Here is a 16,742-nt window from a genome sequence, read left to right on the forward strand (position 1 = left end):
CACAAAGACTTTTTTCCTTGTATTTCTGATTCTGTGGCTTAAGTGAAATGGAATCGGTGTTTTCTGTTACTTCTGTGCAACATTTATCTTTAAGGAAATTAAAATTTCCCACTTAATTCATACTGTAAGTGCCTTATAATTTTATTGTCCTAACATTTACAAAGTAGCAAAGTCAGAGGACATGAATTTTCCCCACGAAGTTGTTTAGGTTCAGTTGACATTTTAATGTGGGTTGAACTTGAACTTTAGCAGCACACACATTTCTATGGCTGATCCTGGCCTCTCGCTGGTGTACCAGATTTCCCACCACTGCATTCTACCATTGCAGCACGTTGACATGAGCTTGATGTTGAAATTGCATTTTATTTCTTGGGCTAATTATATGAGGTCATGGAGACCCGCTGTGTCTCTAAAGGACAGATAGCACAGGGCTGCTGATGCCTGGAAGGAGAACACTGTGTAATGTGAATGCTTTCAACTCAAGAGTAATTGAACTTAGTAAGATCTTTCTCCTCTCTTCTCCTCCCCCTCTCTCCTTATCTTCCTTCCCTCCCATGTCACTTGGGCAATAAATGTTAGGAAAAATCAAGAAAGACAGTTAAATGACAAGATATATGTGACCACAGGGATCTAATTGAAAATGTGGTATTTTCCTTGATCAGGGTTCATTCCTATGAGCACTTAAAAAAAAAAAAAGATTTATTTATTTACTATGTATATAGTATTCTGAGTACATGTACACCTGCAGGCCAGAAGAGGGCACCAGATATCATTATAGATGGTTGTGAGCCACCACATGGTTGCCGGGAATTGAGCTCAGGACCTCTAGAAGAGTAGACAGTGCTCCTAACTTAGCCATCTCTCCAGCCCCCAAGTGAGCATTAGTCTTAATGGATACATGTTTTCCCATGTCCCCCTTCACTCTCACAGATTGTCTTGAGCTGAACACCCTCAGCTTCTGTCTGCTCTGTAGTAGGCATAATTTCTAACTCTTAGATCCTGTGCTGCTTTTTTTTTTTTTGGCCATGTGCTGGCCCATTCCCCACAGCCCTGCCTACCACCTTTCCAAACCAGTGCCTCCACCAGCCGAGTACCGGGACCACAAGTGCACCGCAACCCCCTTTTCACACAGGTTCTGGAGTTCAAAGCCAAGTCTTTCTGCTTGCATGGTATGCAGCTTGCCAACTAAGCCATCTCCCCAAGACCTTGCTTCCTTTTTTTTTTTTTTTTAATTCATAAAACCATGGGATATTTATGGAAGATTCTAAAGGACAATGAATTAAAACCCAAGATTCCTAACACATAACGTTTCATATAAAAGCAGGATAGCGTTTCAATATTTGGTTTCACAAGGATACTATGTCAGTACTGCCAGGTTGGCAGGCTGTGAAGGCACGCTTGTCAGGATTGTCCTCTTTAGGTAAGCTTCTGTCTCTGCCCGTGTGCAATTGTCTTCACTGGGTTCGCTGGGGTGGCCAAACCCACCCTGACCAGGGACAGCATTGTGCCCTGAGCTTGAGCGCCATAATGCATAAAGAGGAGAAGCAGCCAAGCTGGGGTGTTGAACATTCTTCTCGCACTGCTCCCTAACTTTGGATGCACTGTGGCCATGGCTTCAAACTGCTGTCTTGATTTCCCTCCAGTGAGGGACTGTGCCCCTGAACTAGGAGAGTCTCAAAAGCCTCTCTGTTGGGTATCAGGTATCAGGAAAAGCCACCAAGCTGGGTACTAGCCTCCATTTCCATCCACAGTGCAGTGTTTTTCTTAACGAAGTGTTTGCTAATGACAGAAACAGGCACCACGACCTTCCGGAAAGCCACAGCGATTGTGCAGCTGGTTTCAGGCCTGGGGAGTAATTGCTGCTAGGCCTTTAAGGGGTTTGTTTTTGCTCTAATCAAAGTGACTCTGACCTGTCACCCTACAGTCTATTCAAGCCATGACGGATGTTCTCTGTGTGTTGTGTCCCTCTTAGGTACTGTGGTCTTTAGAGTGGGGTCACTGGATTTCTGAGGAACCCTTTGAACTCTCTGAAACCTTCCCTGCGGCTCCGGTAAGTCAGCGCTGTCCAACAGTGGTAAATACAATGAGTTTGTTGTAGGAATTTGTTGCGAGTATAAACCCAGGGTCTTAGGTTAAGAGTGGTCTCACTCGGTCTAAAAGGATGTCATCTCAGAAACGAATGCCTCCTACTTATTTGTGATGTCATATGTGAAAACTTGAGGAAGATACTCATAAAATGCAGTGAAAAATGTCACTTAGAGGATTTTTCTCTTTAGCCAGGCAGTCCAGCACTCAGGAAACTGAACTGTGTGGATTGCTGCAAGTTTGATGCTCTCCTGAGCTATAGGATGAGACCTTTTCTAAAAAAGAAAAAGATTTTCTAAAACAGTTTAATTATGAAAGCCTGTAGGGCTGTACAACTCTTAAAACAAATGCTAATTCAGATAAAACTAATAGGTATAAAAATTGTGGCCTGCCAGCATTGTGATATAGTCTTTATATTTTGATGTGTTTTTTTTTTCCTTAAACTCCATCTTCATGGACTCTTACATATTTGATAATTGAATTTTGACTTCTCAGATAATTAAGGTTTGACTGGAAGCAAAAATATATAAAAGTTGGCTTTCATTTCCAAGCATGTTGATTGGTTTGAGACAGTTTATTGTTTGAGAGGATGAGTCTCCAAAAGACAGTGGCTGTTCTGGCTGTCTCCGGTGCTCTGGCATAGCTGTCCAAGTGGCCCTGTGCCGGGGACCCAGCAGGAAGCTGAACTCTGCTCCCTAATCGCTCAGTCATCTAGCTTGCTGCATTGTTTTGTTTTCATTTTTAAGATTACTGTTTTGATTTCCTTTCAACTTCGTAAATGTTTTCTTAAGAACAGAAAAAAAAAATCCTCCCAGTCAGTTTGTTTATTTAAAGTGCCATGTAAGGATCTGAAGTATAAAGTGGCAGCCGGATTCCTCCCGTTCTCTGAGCTAAGGGAGTGTGCGCGTAACTCTGAGCAGCACAGGTTTGCCTTTGAAACCCGTCTTCCTGTACTCATGAGACACTGCCTAAGTGAAATGTGCTGCTGCTGCTGCTGCTGCGTTTCCTGGGTGATCGGTTTCCCACCTCAGTTCCTGCCACTGTGGTCATTGGAGAAACATACCACTTTTTTGAAGCTGTGGACTTTTTGCTGTTGTTGTTGCCAGATGTTGTAACTGGGTACAAAGCCATGTTGGCCCCTCTGAAGTTTCCTAAATGTAATAATAGAAACGGTGGTCAGAAAGCAGGGAACAGAGTTCTTCACTCTGGCGTCAGTTGGCAGGAAGTGAACGTGGCAGAAGAGCAGGGTGCCTTGGCCACTGTTGAGTCTGCAGTTTGACCAGAGCGCAGAGCAGTGTGTGAGGTTTCTAACACCAAGGCTGAGTGAAGGGAGACGGGTTAGAACTGCAGTTCTAACCTGTGGGTTGTGACCACTTTGGGGTCACAAGTCAGATATGCTACATATCAGACATTTAGATTATGGTTCATAAATGTAGCAAAATTATAGTAGCAATGAGATAATTTTATGGTTAGGGGGTCACCACAACATGAGGAACTTTCTTAAAGGCTCTCAGCACTTGGAAGCCTGAGAACCACTGGGCTAGAGAAATTTAAAAATAATAATAAAATATAATAAAGCATTTGGGCAGGAAGAAGGACACATAGACAGGTGAGGAGGGCTCATGAGAACTCAAGTCTGAATGCTTTTGCGGGTGTTCATTGGTACAGAGGGCACGCGCAAGCTTCCGCGGAGTTAGACCAGAAGGAATTAAGATTTAACAGTTCCAACCATAAATTGTGTTCGGAATGTTTTTCTAGGGGAATCTCTGTGAGCAGGACATTTTGGGTTTACATTCTAAAACACTTGTTCAGTTTGTTAGTGAATATAAAATATTACTAAGGCAAATTATTTTTTCTATGAATTAATTCAGAGAATTACCACTTTTTAGATGTACTAAGTGGGGTGCTTTTCCTCAATGACAAATTAAGTTTTAGCTTCGTTCTCTAAAACACATCTTTCTAAGCTAGGGAGCAAGTCTCTGGGCAAAGTCACTTCACCATGAAACAGCGTTTTCATCACTAAAAACAATCTTCCTTGTCACAAGGCACAAATTGTGTGTGTGTGTGTGTGTGTGGTGTGACCAAAGAACAAAATTGTAAATATTATCATAAAAATCAAGCCATCTCCTCAACTAATAACTTATATTTAATTACTAAAAACATCTTCATATTTAACAGCCAGGCAGAAAACAAAATAGAACAGTCTCCACATACACCAACAAGGTGCCCACTAGGTGGTGATCCCAGAGATGTGGGCGTTTTCACCATATAGTAAATAGTACCCAGCTGTTAACCAACTAAGCCTTCAAGATAGTTAAATGTGTTGTTTTCAAATGAAAATGTAAAGCACCTAAGAGGGAAACAGTGCACTGCGCTCCTCCAGATGTTAACCTGTTGCCGCCACTTTAAATTCCTGAATACTTTCTGCTATAGTGGGAGACAATACATGTCTACGTCATGGTGATGTCCTGTCACCGTGACAACCATGCTGCATACTTATCCCACCTACAAATCATGCGCAGAGGAATGTGGTCCCAAGATTAGATACACGGTCTCTGTGGGTTTTTTGTTTTTTGTTTTTCCAGTTATTTACTGATGAACTTTCAGGTAACATTCTTCCTTGTGGCAGAGTCTGCATGCTGTCCCTCTGACTCTCAGCCTCAGTGTCACGTTCCCACTGGTGTTTCTCCAGGCCTCAGTGCCTTTGCGTTTCCTTTGGTCAGTTAGCGGTGCAGGCTTAAGGGATGTGCTTCAGTCCGACCCACACAGATCCTCCCCCACCCCCAGGAACACCTCCCAACGACGTGGAAAGGGGCTGCTGTGCATTGGTGCCGCTCAGTGCTTTGGGGTCAGTCTTTGGACACAGTAGGCTCTCTTCTGGTAGCGTAGGCAGGCATTTAGAAATCTGCTGGCCGAATCATCATGGTCGTGGCCTTGAGCGAGTAGCCAGAACCCTTCCAGTAGTACCACTTGATGCCATTGAACTTATTTGTATTCTGCTTCTGTGGGTAGTACTGTCCATTCAAGTTGGAAGGACCACACGCATCAAACCACCAGCCTGTGAGAGCGAAACACAGGAGGAATTAGGAGTGAGTGCTAGCACCTGTGTCAGCCGGGCTTAAGCATGCACATACACCCCTGCGGGTGGGAAGAGCCACATGGATTTGCTGTTCCACAAACACAAACTGCACACCGCTGTGGTCACAGTTCCGTTGTAGCATGTGTTCCTCCACATCTCCTAGCTCCCTTTGGGCAGAATCCTGGCAACATGGAGGAACCTCGGCCACTGCGGTGTAAAAAGTCTGCCATCCATGGGTACACTGGGGAGTGGCGGCATGGCACGACTGCAGGGCGATGTGGGTCAAAGTCCTAACAGCAGGGTAGGCCAGATGATTCCCACGGCCCTTCATGAAGTCGTTTTGGTGGGAAGGGAAGCCAGATGCCTAGTGCTCTGTCTTTCCCTAGCTAGGGAAAAGCAAACTTTTATACCACAAGGTGCCGTGCTAAGGAGAGTCAGGCAGCAGGAAGGACCTTCCTCCTGGTAGCTCTGGATTCCACACCCACACACAGGAGCATGGCAGGCGGAAGGATTTGCCATTTAAGGACGTAACCTAGATGATGTACTAATCTGAATTAATCTTCAAGCCTCGTGTGGGAGAGACACAAATTGTGTGAAAGCATTTCTGTTTGGTTTTAAGTATAGAAAACAGTAACAAGAGTTGGTAGTAAATAATGTGGGTGAGACATCAGTTCCAATGCTACCTCAGGGCAGAGGGACACTGCATTAGTGGGGCATCTTCTCTAAAATATAATAATATTTCCCATGCAGTACAGCTGTCTCCCTGGGCACTGCTGCCTGGAGACAGCCCTAGCCGGTGATTCTGATAAATGGAGGGATATAAAAAGATCCTGTGTTGGGACGTGGAGAAATGTCAGTCACAGATCTGCCTTAACCTTCAGGCGCCATCTGTCACTGCTCCTGCGGACATTTTGCTCCTCCATAGGCCAGCTTCCCCACGGGCCAGCCCTTGGCTTGGAACTTGGCCTCTTTCAGCCCAGCCCTCCCCTGGCTGCTTGCCCCCTCCCCTGCCTCTCGAAACTCCATTCTCAGCCCCTAAATCTTGAACTGGGTAAATAAATAGATTGTGTCCTTGCTTGGGAAGCTGCTCCCCTGCCCTCTAGAGCAGCAGCACACGGGTGGTCTGAGAGCAGGCAGCCTCTCCAGAGAGGTCTAAGTGTGGGAGTGGCAGGCAGCCTCGTGACTAGGGGTACTGGGAAGCCAGAAGCTAACCTTATTGTCCTGCGGCTGCAAAGACACTTGCTGCTGTGAGATGAGAGGCTGGTGCTCTTTACAAAACAGTCCAGTAGCTCTTCTTCCCTTGAATAATTACAGCTAATAGGGAGAACTCATGCCACCAAGTGGCCGCTCGGCTCTCCCGAGAACTCCAGGATCTACCGGGTGACAGGACTTAGTTCTGTCATGAAATTTCAAGTTCTGAGTTTCATTTCCTTTCACAAATAAATCCTCTTGTTACTGTTGCTGCAGGGACTCCTGACTGAAGGGCAGGCGTGGTTCAAGCTTAGACCATTGACTTGTCTTAGCAGCAACTTACATTTTTATTTTTCAAATTACGTTTTATTTACTTACGGTGGGGACATGCCACAGCACAGGTGTGGAGCTCAGAGAGCAGCCTGGGAGAAGCGGTTCTCACCTTCCGCCACACGGGACCCAATAATCAAACTAAGGTTGTCAGGCTTGACAGTGAACACCTTTACCCACTGAACCCCCGATCCCACAGGCCTGAGACAGAGCCTCTTACTAAACCTGAGCTCATGGCTTCAGCTAGACAGACAGGCAAGCAAGGCCCAGCTCTGGACCGGAAGCCCCTCACATGCTCAGCTCTTTACAGGGCAACTACAGTTTCCATGCTTCGGAGGCAGGAGCCTTATCCACTGAGCTATCTCCCCAGCCGACTACATATAAGAATCATTGCAAGAAAAAGACAGCTGAAAAATCCTTGACTGAATGTTAAGTTAAACAGAAATAAGGTAAGATGGAGCTAAGCTGTCCGCTTATTTCACCTGGTCAGTGAGCCCAGCCTCCAGAGAGCTTGTTGGATGTCACCTAGCCACTTAGTTTCCCCTGGCTCCCTCCCGAGCATCCTGAGAGCACGCTGTTGACCTAGTAACAGTTCCAGCTCCACATCACGTTCTCACTTCATACTTGGGCCAGAGGGAGGTGGAACTGGTTGGTATCCAGCTAGCCTGTCTTCTTATGAAAGTAAAGGCCACTGTCACCCATCCCAGACTCAGCTCCATGCTGCCAGCCTCCTACGCTATGTGGTTGCTTCTTGCCAATACAAATAGGAAGAGTCTCCCTACCTCCCGTGAGCATCTGGGAACACTTGCAGATGCATTTGTCATTGTCCGAATCCTTTGTGCTAAAATCACTTCCTGGTTGGCTGATGCTACTTATTTTGCCAGCGGTGCCTGTAAGTCCTGTAAGGTGAATCCTGGAATGTGCAAAGGAAAAAATAAAAACTGGTTACTGGCTGGGGTTGTTGATTCACCGTAGTGGAAAATTTCTCATGCTGAAGAATTCCATTCTACAGAATGCGCTCTGGCCGGTCAGTGCACTCCAGTGCCTACTCTGTACAAAATATTTTGCCCTGGTATAAACAGGAACCAACTTATCATCAAACCCTCCGACAAAGAGGGATGTTTTCACGACAACTTCAACACATATTGCCTGCACCAGCATCAGCAGGACTTGCAGGGGCCTCGTAATTCATTTCCCTCCTGCATTCAGATAAGCAGAGGGGTCTGTGGCACAAAGGGGCTTCCCCACAGACCCCACACCCACTGTCCCGTGGTGTGGATTCTGGAATGACCGGATACCCTCTCTGTGTACTGAAGGGGTGGGCGCTGTGGTGGAGAGGTGTTGAGTGTGTGTTAGAAATATACAGTGCTGTATAGAAAGTAAGTCCCTGCAGCTGCCTTGCCTTGAGTCTGTATGCTGGTGTAATAAACCTGTCCTTCCTCAGGAAGGGAGTAAATGTCAGTGCTCAGACACCTCGTCATACCCACACTGCTAGACTACTGCCAGAGTGTGGCTTGTGGCAGCCAACTGTGCCAATAAGGAGGATCTAAGGCAGAAGATAAACACAATCATTTTACTTACTAACTGCTGTGTTCTATTGATTTATCCTGTAGCTCAAGCTTGCCCAGCACTCACTAGGCAGCTGAGCTTGACCTTGAACTTGTGGCAGGCCACCTGCCTCAGCCTCCCACATGCTGAGGTTACAGGCATGTGGAGCCTTGCCCAGTTAGAACGTGTAATTCTGTAAGCTGTCATATCTCCGTCACAGACTGACTGCCCATGGTGAGATGGTGCAAGTCAGGCCAGAGCTGGTTTCACACGACCGGGTGGGTATGAGGATGTCCTGTTGGTGTCTCAGCGTGCCAGTGCCCAGCTCTGAGAGACTAGCATGCTGAATTGCCAAGATGTGGAGAGATGTAGACACAAGAGGCTCTGGGCCAGGATGCCATAAGGGGAAAGCCTGCAGTGGTGACTAGGACCTGTCCTGGGAGTCCCCAGATGTGCTCTTCTGTCCTTGCCATCCATCACCTTGGGAGGATTCACTTGTCAGGGTCTCATGTGGGAAGAGGCAGAGAGGAGGGACCACTGCCCAGGGCTCTGCCCAGGGGTGCACAGGGAGTGCTCATGGCAGCCCCAGGTCAGCAGCTGCTGTGGTGCACTAGTTCTTATGTGTTTGGGAATCTAAAACACATTTCCTCCTGGTCCTTTTCTCCTAAAGCCTAGGCAGGCTGGACATGCCCATCTCCCCTCCCCCACCCGCCACCCCTGAGGCTTGATGCTCATCTTCCTTTTCAGTCTCTTGTCTTCCTTGAAAGGTCAGTTCTCAGGGGACTCATTAAATGTCTTCCAAAGCCAACTAATATAAAAGAGAGAGCTATTTTTATTAGTCTCTATTTGAAAGGTTGTTCAATTTTAGATCCTTTGGCTGCCTTCCAGATGAAAGTACATTTTTTCAAATCTGTTATTAGGAACAGCCATGAGCTGGCCATGATGGTGCCCGTACCTGTAATCCTAGCATCTGAGAGGAGAGGTGAAGGCAGGAGTTTAAGGTCATCCTTAGCTACATAGCAAGTTCAAGACCAGCTTGGGCTACATGAGACTCTGTCTTAGGAGTCTGGGGGGCGGGGTTCAGGCAGGCAATCCTATCGCTGCACACCCCATCCTCATGTGCTTTTCAGTGTTCCCGTGGGCAGGAAGCATGGTCAACTCTGAAGCCTCACTTACTCTCCATTGTATCAGTCCACTGACCAGATTATCATCCCGCCAATTCATGTAGCAAGTTTTTATGGGCTATTTGTTTTACATTTCCAAATAAATTAAGCCTCAAAAACCAGTAGGTGGTTTGGTTTTTTTTTTTTTCAAATAGTGTATTCAACGTAACTTTGCATTTCCAACAGAATCTCAGCTTAAAATATTTTATAATGTCTGTGTGGAAGGGTGATGACCCATTTAGTAAAATCTCCCTATATAAACAAGCTAATTCCTCATTTCTGTCTTTGCTTCTTAAAAAATAAATAAATAAATCCTCTATTGTAGATTCTTAACCGCTGCCAGTTGAGAAAACATTTAGCTTGGAGACAGCACAATGAAGAGCGCTTGTGTCTCGGAACCACTGACTCCTGGGCTCTGGAGTCAGGGGGGAACCTTCAGGGTGCTGGGACAGTGTGTGCTTTCCCATTCATCTCTCCTCTCCTGGGAAACCTACAAGTTTACCAACTGCTTCAGCTTTGTCTGCTTTGAAAACAGCTTCTGAGTCCTCCTCCACTGTCTGTAAAAAGCGGGCTGTTCTGGGCAGCATGGAGTTCTCAGGTCAGGCCCCAGGCTCTGCGCTGGCTTCCCTGTGCTCTCCACTATGACCTCTCTAGGACACCAGCCAGGGACATTACAGTCAAGCTTCCTCTCCATAGAGCCTGGGCGCCACTGAGATAGAGGTGGCACTGTGGGCCATGGCTTTGTTTATGGAGGGCCTACTGTGTGTCATTTGTCCTCTGTGGCCTCGGTCGGCTTTACTGCGTGCTCTGTGGGCATAACGTTAAATGCTCACATTCTTCAGACACCTGCTGTGCTCAGACCTGCCTCTTCAGTGCTACCATCCCACTGGGTGCTCCTGCCCAACGCCGCACTGTCCACACACGCCAGCACCTCACGTGTGGCTCTCATCGTCCACATAGAAAGCCGAGGCCTTGCTCTCTCCTCCCTTAACCATGCTTTACAGCCGGAGAATGAGGGTGCTGTCAGGGCTGATTGTGCTCTCAGAGCATTTGCGGTGACTGTCATCAGATGGGTGGAGAGGAGCCAAAAGCTAAGGGGGTGCTGTGACTCAGGTGTGCGCCCTGTTTCTTAATTTGGGATTGAACACAACAGTTAACTATGTTTAACCTTCAAAACATGGGGCCACCCTTAATAACCTTTGGTAAGAAAACAGTATTGCCCCCAGGTGTCTGTCTGCTGTTACACACAGTCTATATCACAGGGGCATCTCATGCTAATTCTACAGGGGCTATGAATTGCACACTGTCTGCCAGGCAGCATGTCTTCCCAGAGCACACACAGACAAAACTGCCTCACGGTTTTCTGTTAGAAATCTATGATCCTTCTGTCTGCCTGTCAGTAATCTATCTACTTACCTTGCAGTCCTAGGGACTGGGCTTAGGATCTGGCCCAAGTGTTGCACTGGTGAGTTATGTCACCAGCCAAAGCTAGAATTTTAAACATAGAGAAACTTAAAGATGGCAGTGCCTCTCAGAAACAGCCCTGCAGTATGGCGTAGTTGTAGGTCCCGCTTGGATGACCATCTGGAGTCATTCCCCAGAAAGGTTCTTCGGTTTGCTCAGTGACGATTCACTGACCTGTAGTTGAACTCCTCACTGGAGAGGTAGAAGTGCTCGTACAGCGAATGCGCCTCGTTGCCCTCCCAGTCCTTCAGATGGATCTTCAGCGCGTAGCGACGGTGATTGGTCAGCTGTGAGACAAACTCGTTGCCCAGCCAGTACTCTCCCAGAGGGCTCCCGAACCCCTGCGAGCGAGAGAGGTTCAGTTAGTCCTCTGGTTGTTCCTTGTGTTTGGATTCCATCGGCGTATCGTTCCATCAGCGGACGGACACCCTAGGCCTATACTATAGAAACGCAAGGCCTTGCACAGAGAAAAGATGTTTTAATTTTGAGAGAGAGAGATATATGGGGGTAGATATGTGCCACAGTGTGCTTGTGAAAGTCACCAACACCTTGTGGATTAGCTCTATGTCCGACCTTATTTAAGGAGTATTTCTTTTTCACCACTGCATATACATGCAAGGCTAGGTGGCCCACAAGGCTCTGGGGAGTCACTTGTCTTTGTCTGTCGTCTTGTCATAGGATTACAAATGAGAGTTAACATGTCCAGCTCTGTATGGGTTCTGGGGATTCAAACACAGCTCCTCACACTTGCACGGTAAGCATTTTATGCATGAGTCATCTCCCCTATAATAATGACATTTATGCTACAGGAGCCTCACAACAGAGCAGCTTGCACTGTGTCATATTTCAGTTACTTCAAGTGCAACATTTTTTAAGAGAGACAGAATAGTGAGGCATAAAGAACCATATTGTAAACAACTTCTTCAGAAGCCATTGTGTCGAAAGTTCTGAAGATCTTAGAAAATTAGTTTTCCCAAAGGAAGCTCTTCTCTTGAGGTGGCTTAGCACACTCCCTTACCTCTTTATATTCTTTCCATGTTCTCTGGAAGTCAACGGTGCCATCTTCCCGGTGTTGGATGACCGTCCACCCTCCTCCACCCACGTCCATGTCACAGTAGGCCTGCAGGAAAAAGCACACAGTCGTTGCATGCTAGACATTGGTGACCCAGGCCTTTGCAGTAGTGGTGTGTTCCTGGAGGCTTTGTGATAACCTGTGGGGTAAACTGTTGCTGTCAGAATTTTAGAGTGTGTTGGAAACGTTTAAAATGGTGATGACTGACAAGCAATCAAATCCTATGACTCACTGGTGAAAGCCGGACTTCCTGCTGCTCATCATGTGCTCTGTCTAAAGAGTCCCACCCCAAAATTGTTTCTGAGAGTGATTTCCCTATCACTGGGAGACTGGAAGATTTTCCTCAAATTCCATGTCTTTATAAACCATAGACTTGTGTTCATAGCATTGACAACCATCACTGCCAGCTACACCCATTCTGTAGAGTGACAACTTTTTCACTATGAGGTACCACACTCTCGTGATATTCTTCCTGCTGTGGAACTATTGGGCTTCCTTTGTGTGCAGAGAGAGCCAGTTTCTCTTGCCCGTGAAGGCTTTGGGGTTCTGGTGTGCCAAAACCACGTGACCCAGCTTGGCTGGGCAGCTCTAACATCAGGGTTGGAGTTTAGGCTTCTGCACATTTCCCTTGCTGCCTGTGGCATTTTTCCCCCGTACTTTATTTCTGTTTTTAAACTGCCTCAGTGGTCTTTAAAAACGTTGCCCAGAACACAAAATTCTTTGGGCTCGCATGTTTAATTTCAACTCAGCTGGAGTTTTATTGTAAAATTAAAACCCCCTGAAACTAAGATTATATAAATACTTTTCAGTTATGAGATTACAGTAGGACACACATACAAAAAAAGTTGCCAGAAAGTAAGATAATTTCCCCACAGCACACATAGTAGAAATATTACAGTTCACAGCCAGTTGTGAATATTCTTACTTTGTTGAGTGCTATGGTCTTTGGAGACAAAGGAAAACCATTTTCAAGGCTTAGCTTAAGTATAGCTGCTCTATATTTGTGAGTTAAAATTCAGGGATGAAAGCTAAAAGAGCCACGAGAGCCTCTCATCCTATTCCTCCATATTGCCTTTAGGGCACCAAACCCCAGGGAATCCAGGCGGTCCACCATGTGGTTCGCCCCTGTCGCTCACACACCTTGAGGCCTTTAGTGGACTGCTTTGTTGGGGCAGCTCTCCACCGCTATTCTACCTCCCCGTGAAGGTCCCGGGCTCATATTGCCTTCCCCACTGAGTTTAGAAAGATACGTGGCATAAAACAAAACTATTATGTCCTCAGTGAAGCTATTCAAACACACATAGCGGGTTTGCTGAAGGAAGACCCTGGGCGTCCACATGTCCCGATGCTGCTTCTGTTATTAGGCACGATCGTTTGACTCTCTTGTGTGCAGCTTGTCAGATACGTCACTCAAACCCCTTGCAGTCCCAGCACTGCTCTGAATCCTGGAAGCGAACGACTTAGCATACATTCGTTTGGTCAGTGACTTGGCTGGTAGGGATGAGCAGGATTTGAATACAGTGTACTTAATTTCTGTATCGTATCTTTTCCATGACATCATGCTACCCAAAGCAGAGAAACTTGAACCTTTGTTTTATTGGCCAGTGTTTCACCATTCTATCAAAATGTCTTCTTAAAATCCCACTTAGTACACTAAACAGGCTACATCAAGCTAAGAGCCCAGTGGTTGTGCACACACGTTAGCTCCCTTGCACCCTAGGTGGCATGTTGGTAGAATGGGAAGAAGTATTTGTAGTGAGCCTGCCCTTGTTCTAATAATATCTGGTTCCTTGGTGTCAAAATCTTCACAATAGAGTTAGTTGCTTGATGATATTTAAAAGAGGCTCTTCCCTGTTTAGGGGACCATTTTATCTTGTGGGAGTCAGAAGCAAGACTTCCACCATTGAGGGTCACCGCTAGCACATAAATAAATTATACGAACCATGTTTTTATTCTCCATTAGTGACCATGACAAAGTTACTAGAACATTCTCATAATACTTTGTCTAAATTCTTAAGAAATAAAGAACAAAGCAATTGTGATAAACAGCCAATTATGGTTCACTGGGTTGTGAAATTTGCAAAAGGAGATAGCATTCTAGTGGAGTGTCCACATGGCCAGGATGACAAGGATCAGACCAAGATCTGAAAGGCAGCTGTAGTCAGGCAGGGCATGACCACTTCGGTTACGACAAACCTGGAGGCACTTAGTGATTTTGCTTTTGATTTGCAGGCCTGTGCCTGGCACGGGGACCCAAAGCCCGAAGCTGTTCAGCAAGTAATGCTTGAGTTAAGTGCTGTGTGCTCCAGCTTCAGGCCGTGGTGAAGTGAATAAATAGCAGACGTCCATAAGCACTGGGAGCCTTGCCCCTGAGAAACCCAGGGAAGGAAACAATTGTGCTTCTAACTAGCAAAGCACATGCCTGTGCTCCTCACGGATGCCCCTTGCAGTGTGCATCGTGCATACCCAAGACCGTAATATCAGTGTGACGCTGCAACACTGAAGCACGCTTTCCTTTGAATTAGACTGCCGTGTCTGCCATGACCCCTTGTGCTGGCTTCACATATCATCTATTCCAGGGCCATCTCTGGTACTATCACACCATGTAAGGTGGGGTGACAGGTCAGTAACACAAGGTCACATTGTCATTTATGGAACCTCAGGTCTGGAAGGAAGTTTAGAGGTAACAATACCATGTGGCCCAGTTAATTTTAAAATCTTTATTTTATTAGTGGATGAGGGGGATGCATGGGCATGTGCGTATGTGCATGAACATGTGTGTATGGGCATGAACATGTGTGTATGTGCATGCGTGAGAGAGAGAGAAGGAGAGAGAGAGACAGACAGGGGCGAGGTGAAAGCATGTAAGTAGAAGTCAGAGGACAACTTCTGAGGGTTGATTGTCTCTGTCCACCTTGTGATCCAGGAGCCACAACACCGTAGTCCCAACCCAGGTCCTGCAGCTTGCCTAGCAGTCACTTTTACCACCACTAAGTCACCACACCGCCCTTAGCCAGGCATTTTAGAAAAGAAACTGAGGATTTGAAAAACTTACTGTTCCCTGCTGTGTAAATGGATTACTTTTACTGAGACTATCTAAAGGGAATATAAGTCTCTCTCTAACCATGACCTAGACACATGATCAGCGTCCTGGATCTTTCCGTCTTTGTGGTTGTCAAACTGTGAGGGTAACACGGGGTTGGCAGGAAAAGGCACTAAGCCATAAAAGCGTCCCTAGAGCAGTGTGACTGTGTGACTATGTTGTCCCAGATCCACAAGCCGTAAAGAGCATTTGTAGCCTCTGTCCATTCTGGCTGTTCCTGTCCCCATTATCATCTTGTGGCAGACACCAGAATGCGAAGAGCTGTCTCGCAGGCTGCACAGCAGAGAGGGTGGAGACCCTTGGTCAAGGGTTATTGGCTTTTCTTCCGCAGCAAGCTGTACAGTTTCTCTCCTCCCAGTGCTCCACTTCTAGGGCACCAGGGACATTAAGTGATTCCCAGAGTTGGTTTAAAGCAGCATGAATGAATTAGAGAGATTTCTTTGGGAAACATTAATCTAAATAGCACAGTGTTCATTTTTTAATTCCTAATCAAAGTATCTCATACCGTTTCAAATTCCACATCTTTAAGCTCCTAAGTGCTTATATTTTTCTTTGATATACCATGTTAAAATTCTATAGATAATACTGAGTTCAAAAAGATACTACTTCTAGGAGCCTCTGAGATTTCCATTTTGACACAGCTTCCTGCGCACCTTATGGAGTCATGTTGACTCAGGGTGTAGCTGCTTTTACTTCAGATGCAGCCATAGCTGTCAGCGTGCAGCATATGCAGTATTTGCATAAACCTTCACTCTGATTCTCATGCAGTGTCGGTTCACCGCATCAGAACTCTCAGAGAAGCCACAGAAAGACTTTATTCTGAGATACAGCCTCCCAGGGCTTCTTCAGGGCAAGTCGGCAAACCAGGCTGCCTGTGGATGGCGTCATCTGCCTGGGTCTTAACCAGCACTGCTGGACAGGGCTGGGGTTCTGTCTACTCTCTACAGATGGGCCAGACACTGCACTCAATTCTTCCATATGAGAGGAAAAAGAATTGTGCCCTTGGGCCCTGTGCTCAGGTCTTCTGGACTGCATTGGATAGGGTCATAGTCTCCCACTCTGAGCTGTGGGGTTCCAAGCTTCCTGGGGACCCTGTGAGCAACTTCATATGGAAACAGTTGTCCCTGTGGTGAAGCTGCCAGCACCCTGGTGTGAAACACGGCAGATGCTAAAGGTGCTGGTGCCATGTGCTGTGCTCGGCCCGTATGCGTTCTCAGGGAAGAATGGCCAATGGTGCAAAAGAAATCTGTCATAGCAGTAACACGTATTTTTTTGTTTTGTGATTTTGCTGAAAGGGGTCTCGTGTTTACCAAGCTAGTCCTGAACTTCTGGGCTCAAGGAATCCTCTTGCCTCAGTAAAAGTGATTGACTTTACTGAACTTTGGCAGCTGAGTGCACATCTTTCTACAGTTTGTATGACAAGTGTCTGTAAATGAGTCCCTTCTGGACAGCTTTGTCAGGTGTGTTCTCAGTGAGCTCACGCCAAAATGCAATTTAACTATTGCTTGTTAAGTAATCAAAAGTCAGACTCGGGTTATTCCAGCTTCAGTTTGGAGAAGATACAGTCTCTACAATTAATGAGATGACACCAGCACCTTGAGGGAGACGCCTGAGTGTATGCGTCATTTCAGTAGGGCGCATTTGTGGAGGGACGTGGGGCTGCTCAGCATCCATTCTCTGTACCCAGCAGCGGCAGGGCCCTCGGCA

The 16,742-nt window shown here is 46.4% G+C and overlaps 2 protein-coding genes across 6 annotated transcripts in view; one reads left to right on the forward strand and one right to left on the reverse strand.

The window, feature by feature from the left end:
- Positions 1–16,742, forward strand: part of MCPH1 (microcephalin 1) — a 208,454-nt gene that overhangs the window by 83,094 nt on the left and 108,618 nt on the right. For 4 of the 5 annotated variants that reach the window (XM_084759286.1, XM_084759288.1, XM_084759290.1 and 1 more), the window contains one exon: positions 1,973–2,050. In XM_084759286.1, the coding sequence (XP_084615412.1) occupies positions 1,973–2,050 (78 nt within the window). Of the gene's footprint in view, positions 1–1,972; positions 2,051–6,995; positions 7,134–16,742 lie in introns of those variants that run through there. The other variant, XM_084759287.1, reaches the window with a different exon arrangement.
- Positions 4,214–16,742, reverse strand: part of ANGPT2 (angiopoietin 2) — a 50,989-nt gene continuing 38,460 nt past the window's right edge. The window contains exons 6-9 of the mRNA XM_084759306.1: positions 11,879–11,980; positions 11,035–11,201; positions 7,468–7,598; positions 4,214–5,143 (exon numbers count right to left, since the gene is read on the reverse strand). Of these exons, the coding sequence (XP_084615432.1) occupies positions 4,983–5,143; positions 7,468–7,598; positions 11,035–11,201; positions 11,879–11,980 (561 nt within the window). The 3' untranslated portion in view covers positions 4,214–4,982. The remainder of the gene's footprint in view (positions 5,144–7,467; positions 7,599–11,034; positions 11,202–11,878; positions 11,981–16,742) is intronic.

The sequence above is a fragment of the Acomys minous genome, assembly GCF_964271855.1.
Source record: "Acomys minous genome assembly, chromosome: 15".
In the NCBI taxonomy this organism is placed as follows: Eukaryota; Metazoa; Chordata; class Mammalia; order Rodentia; family Muridae; genus Acomys; species Acomys minous.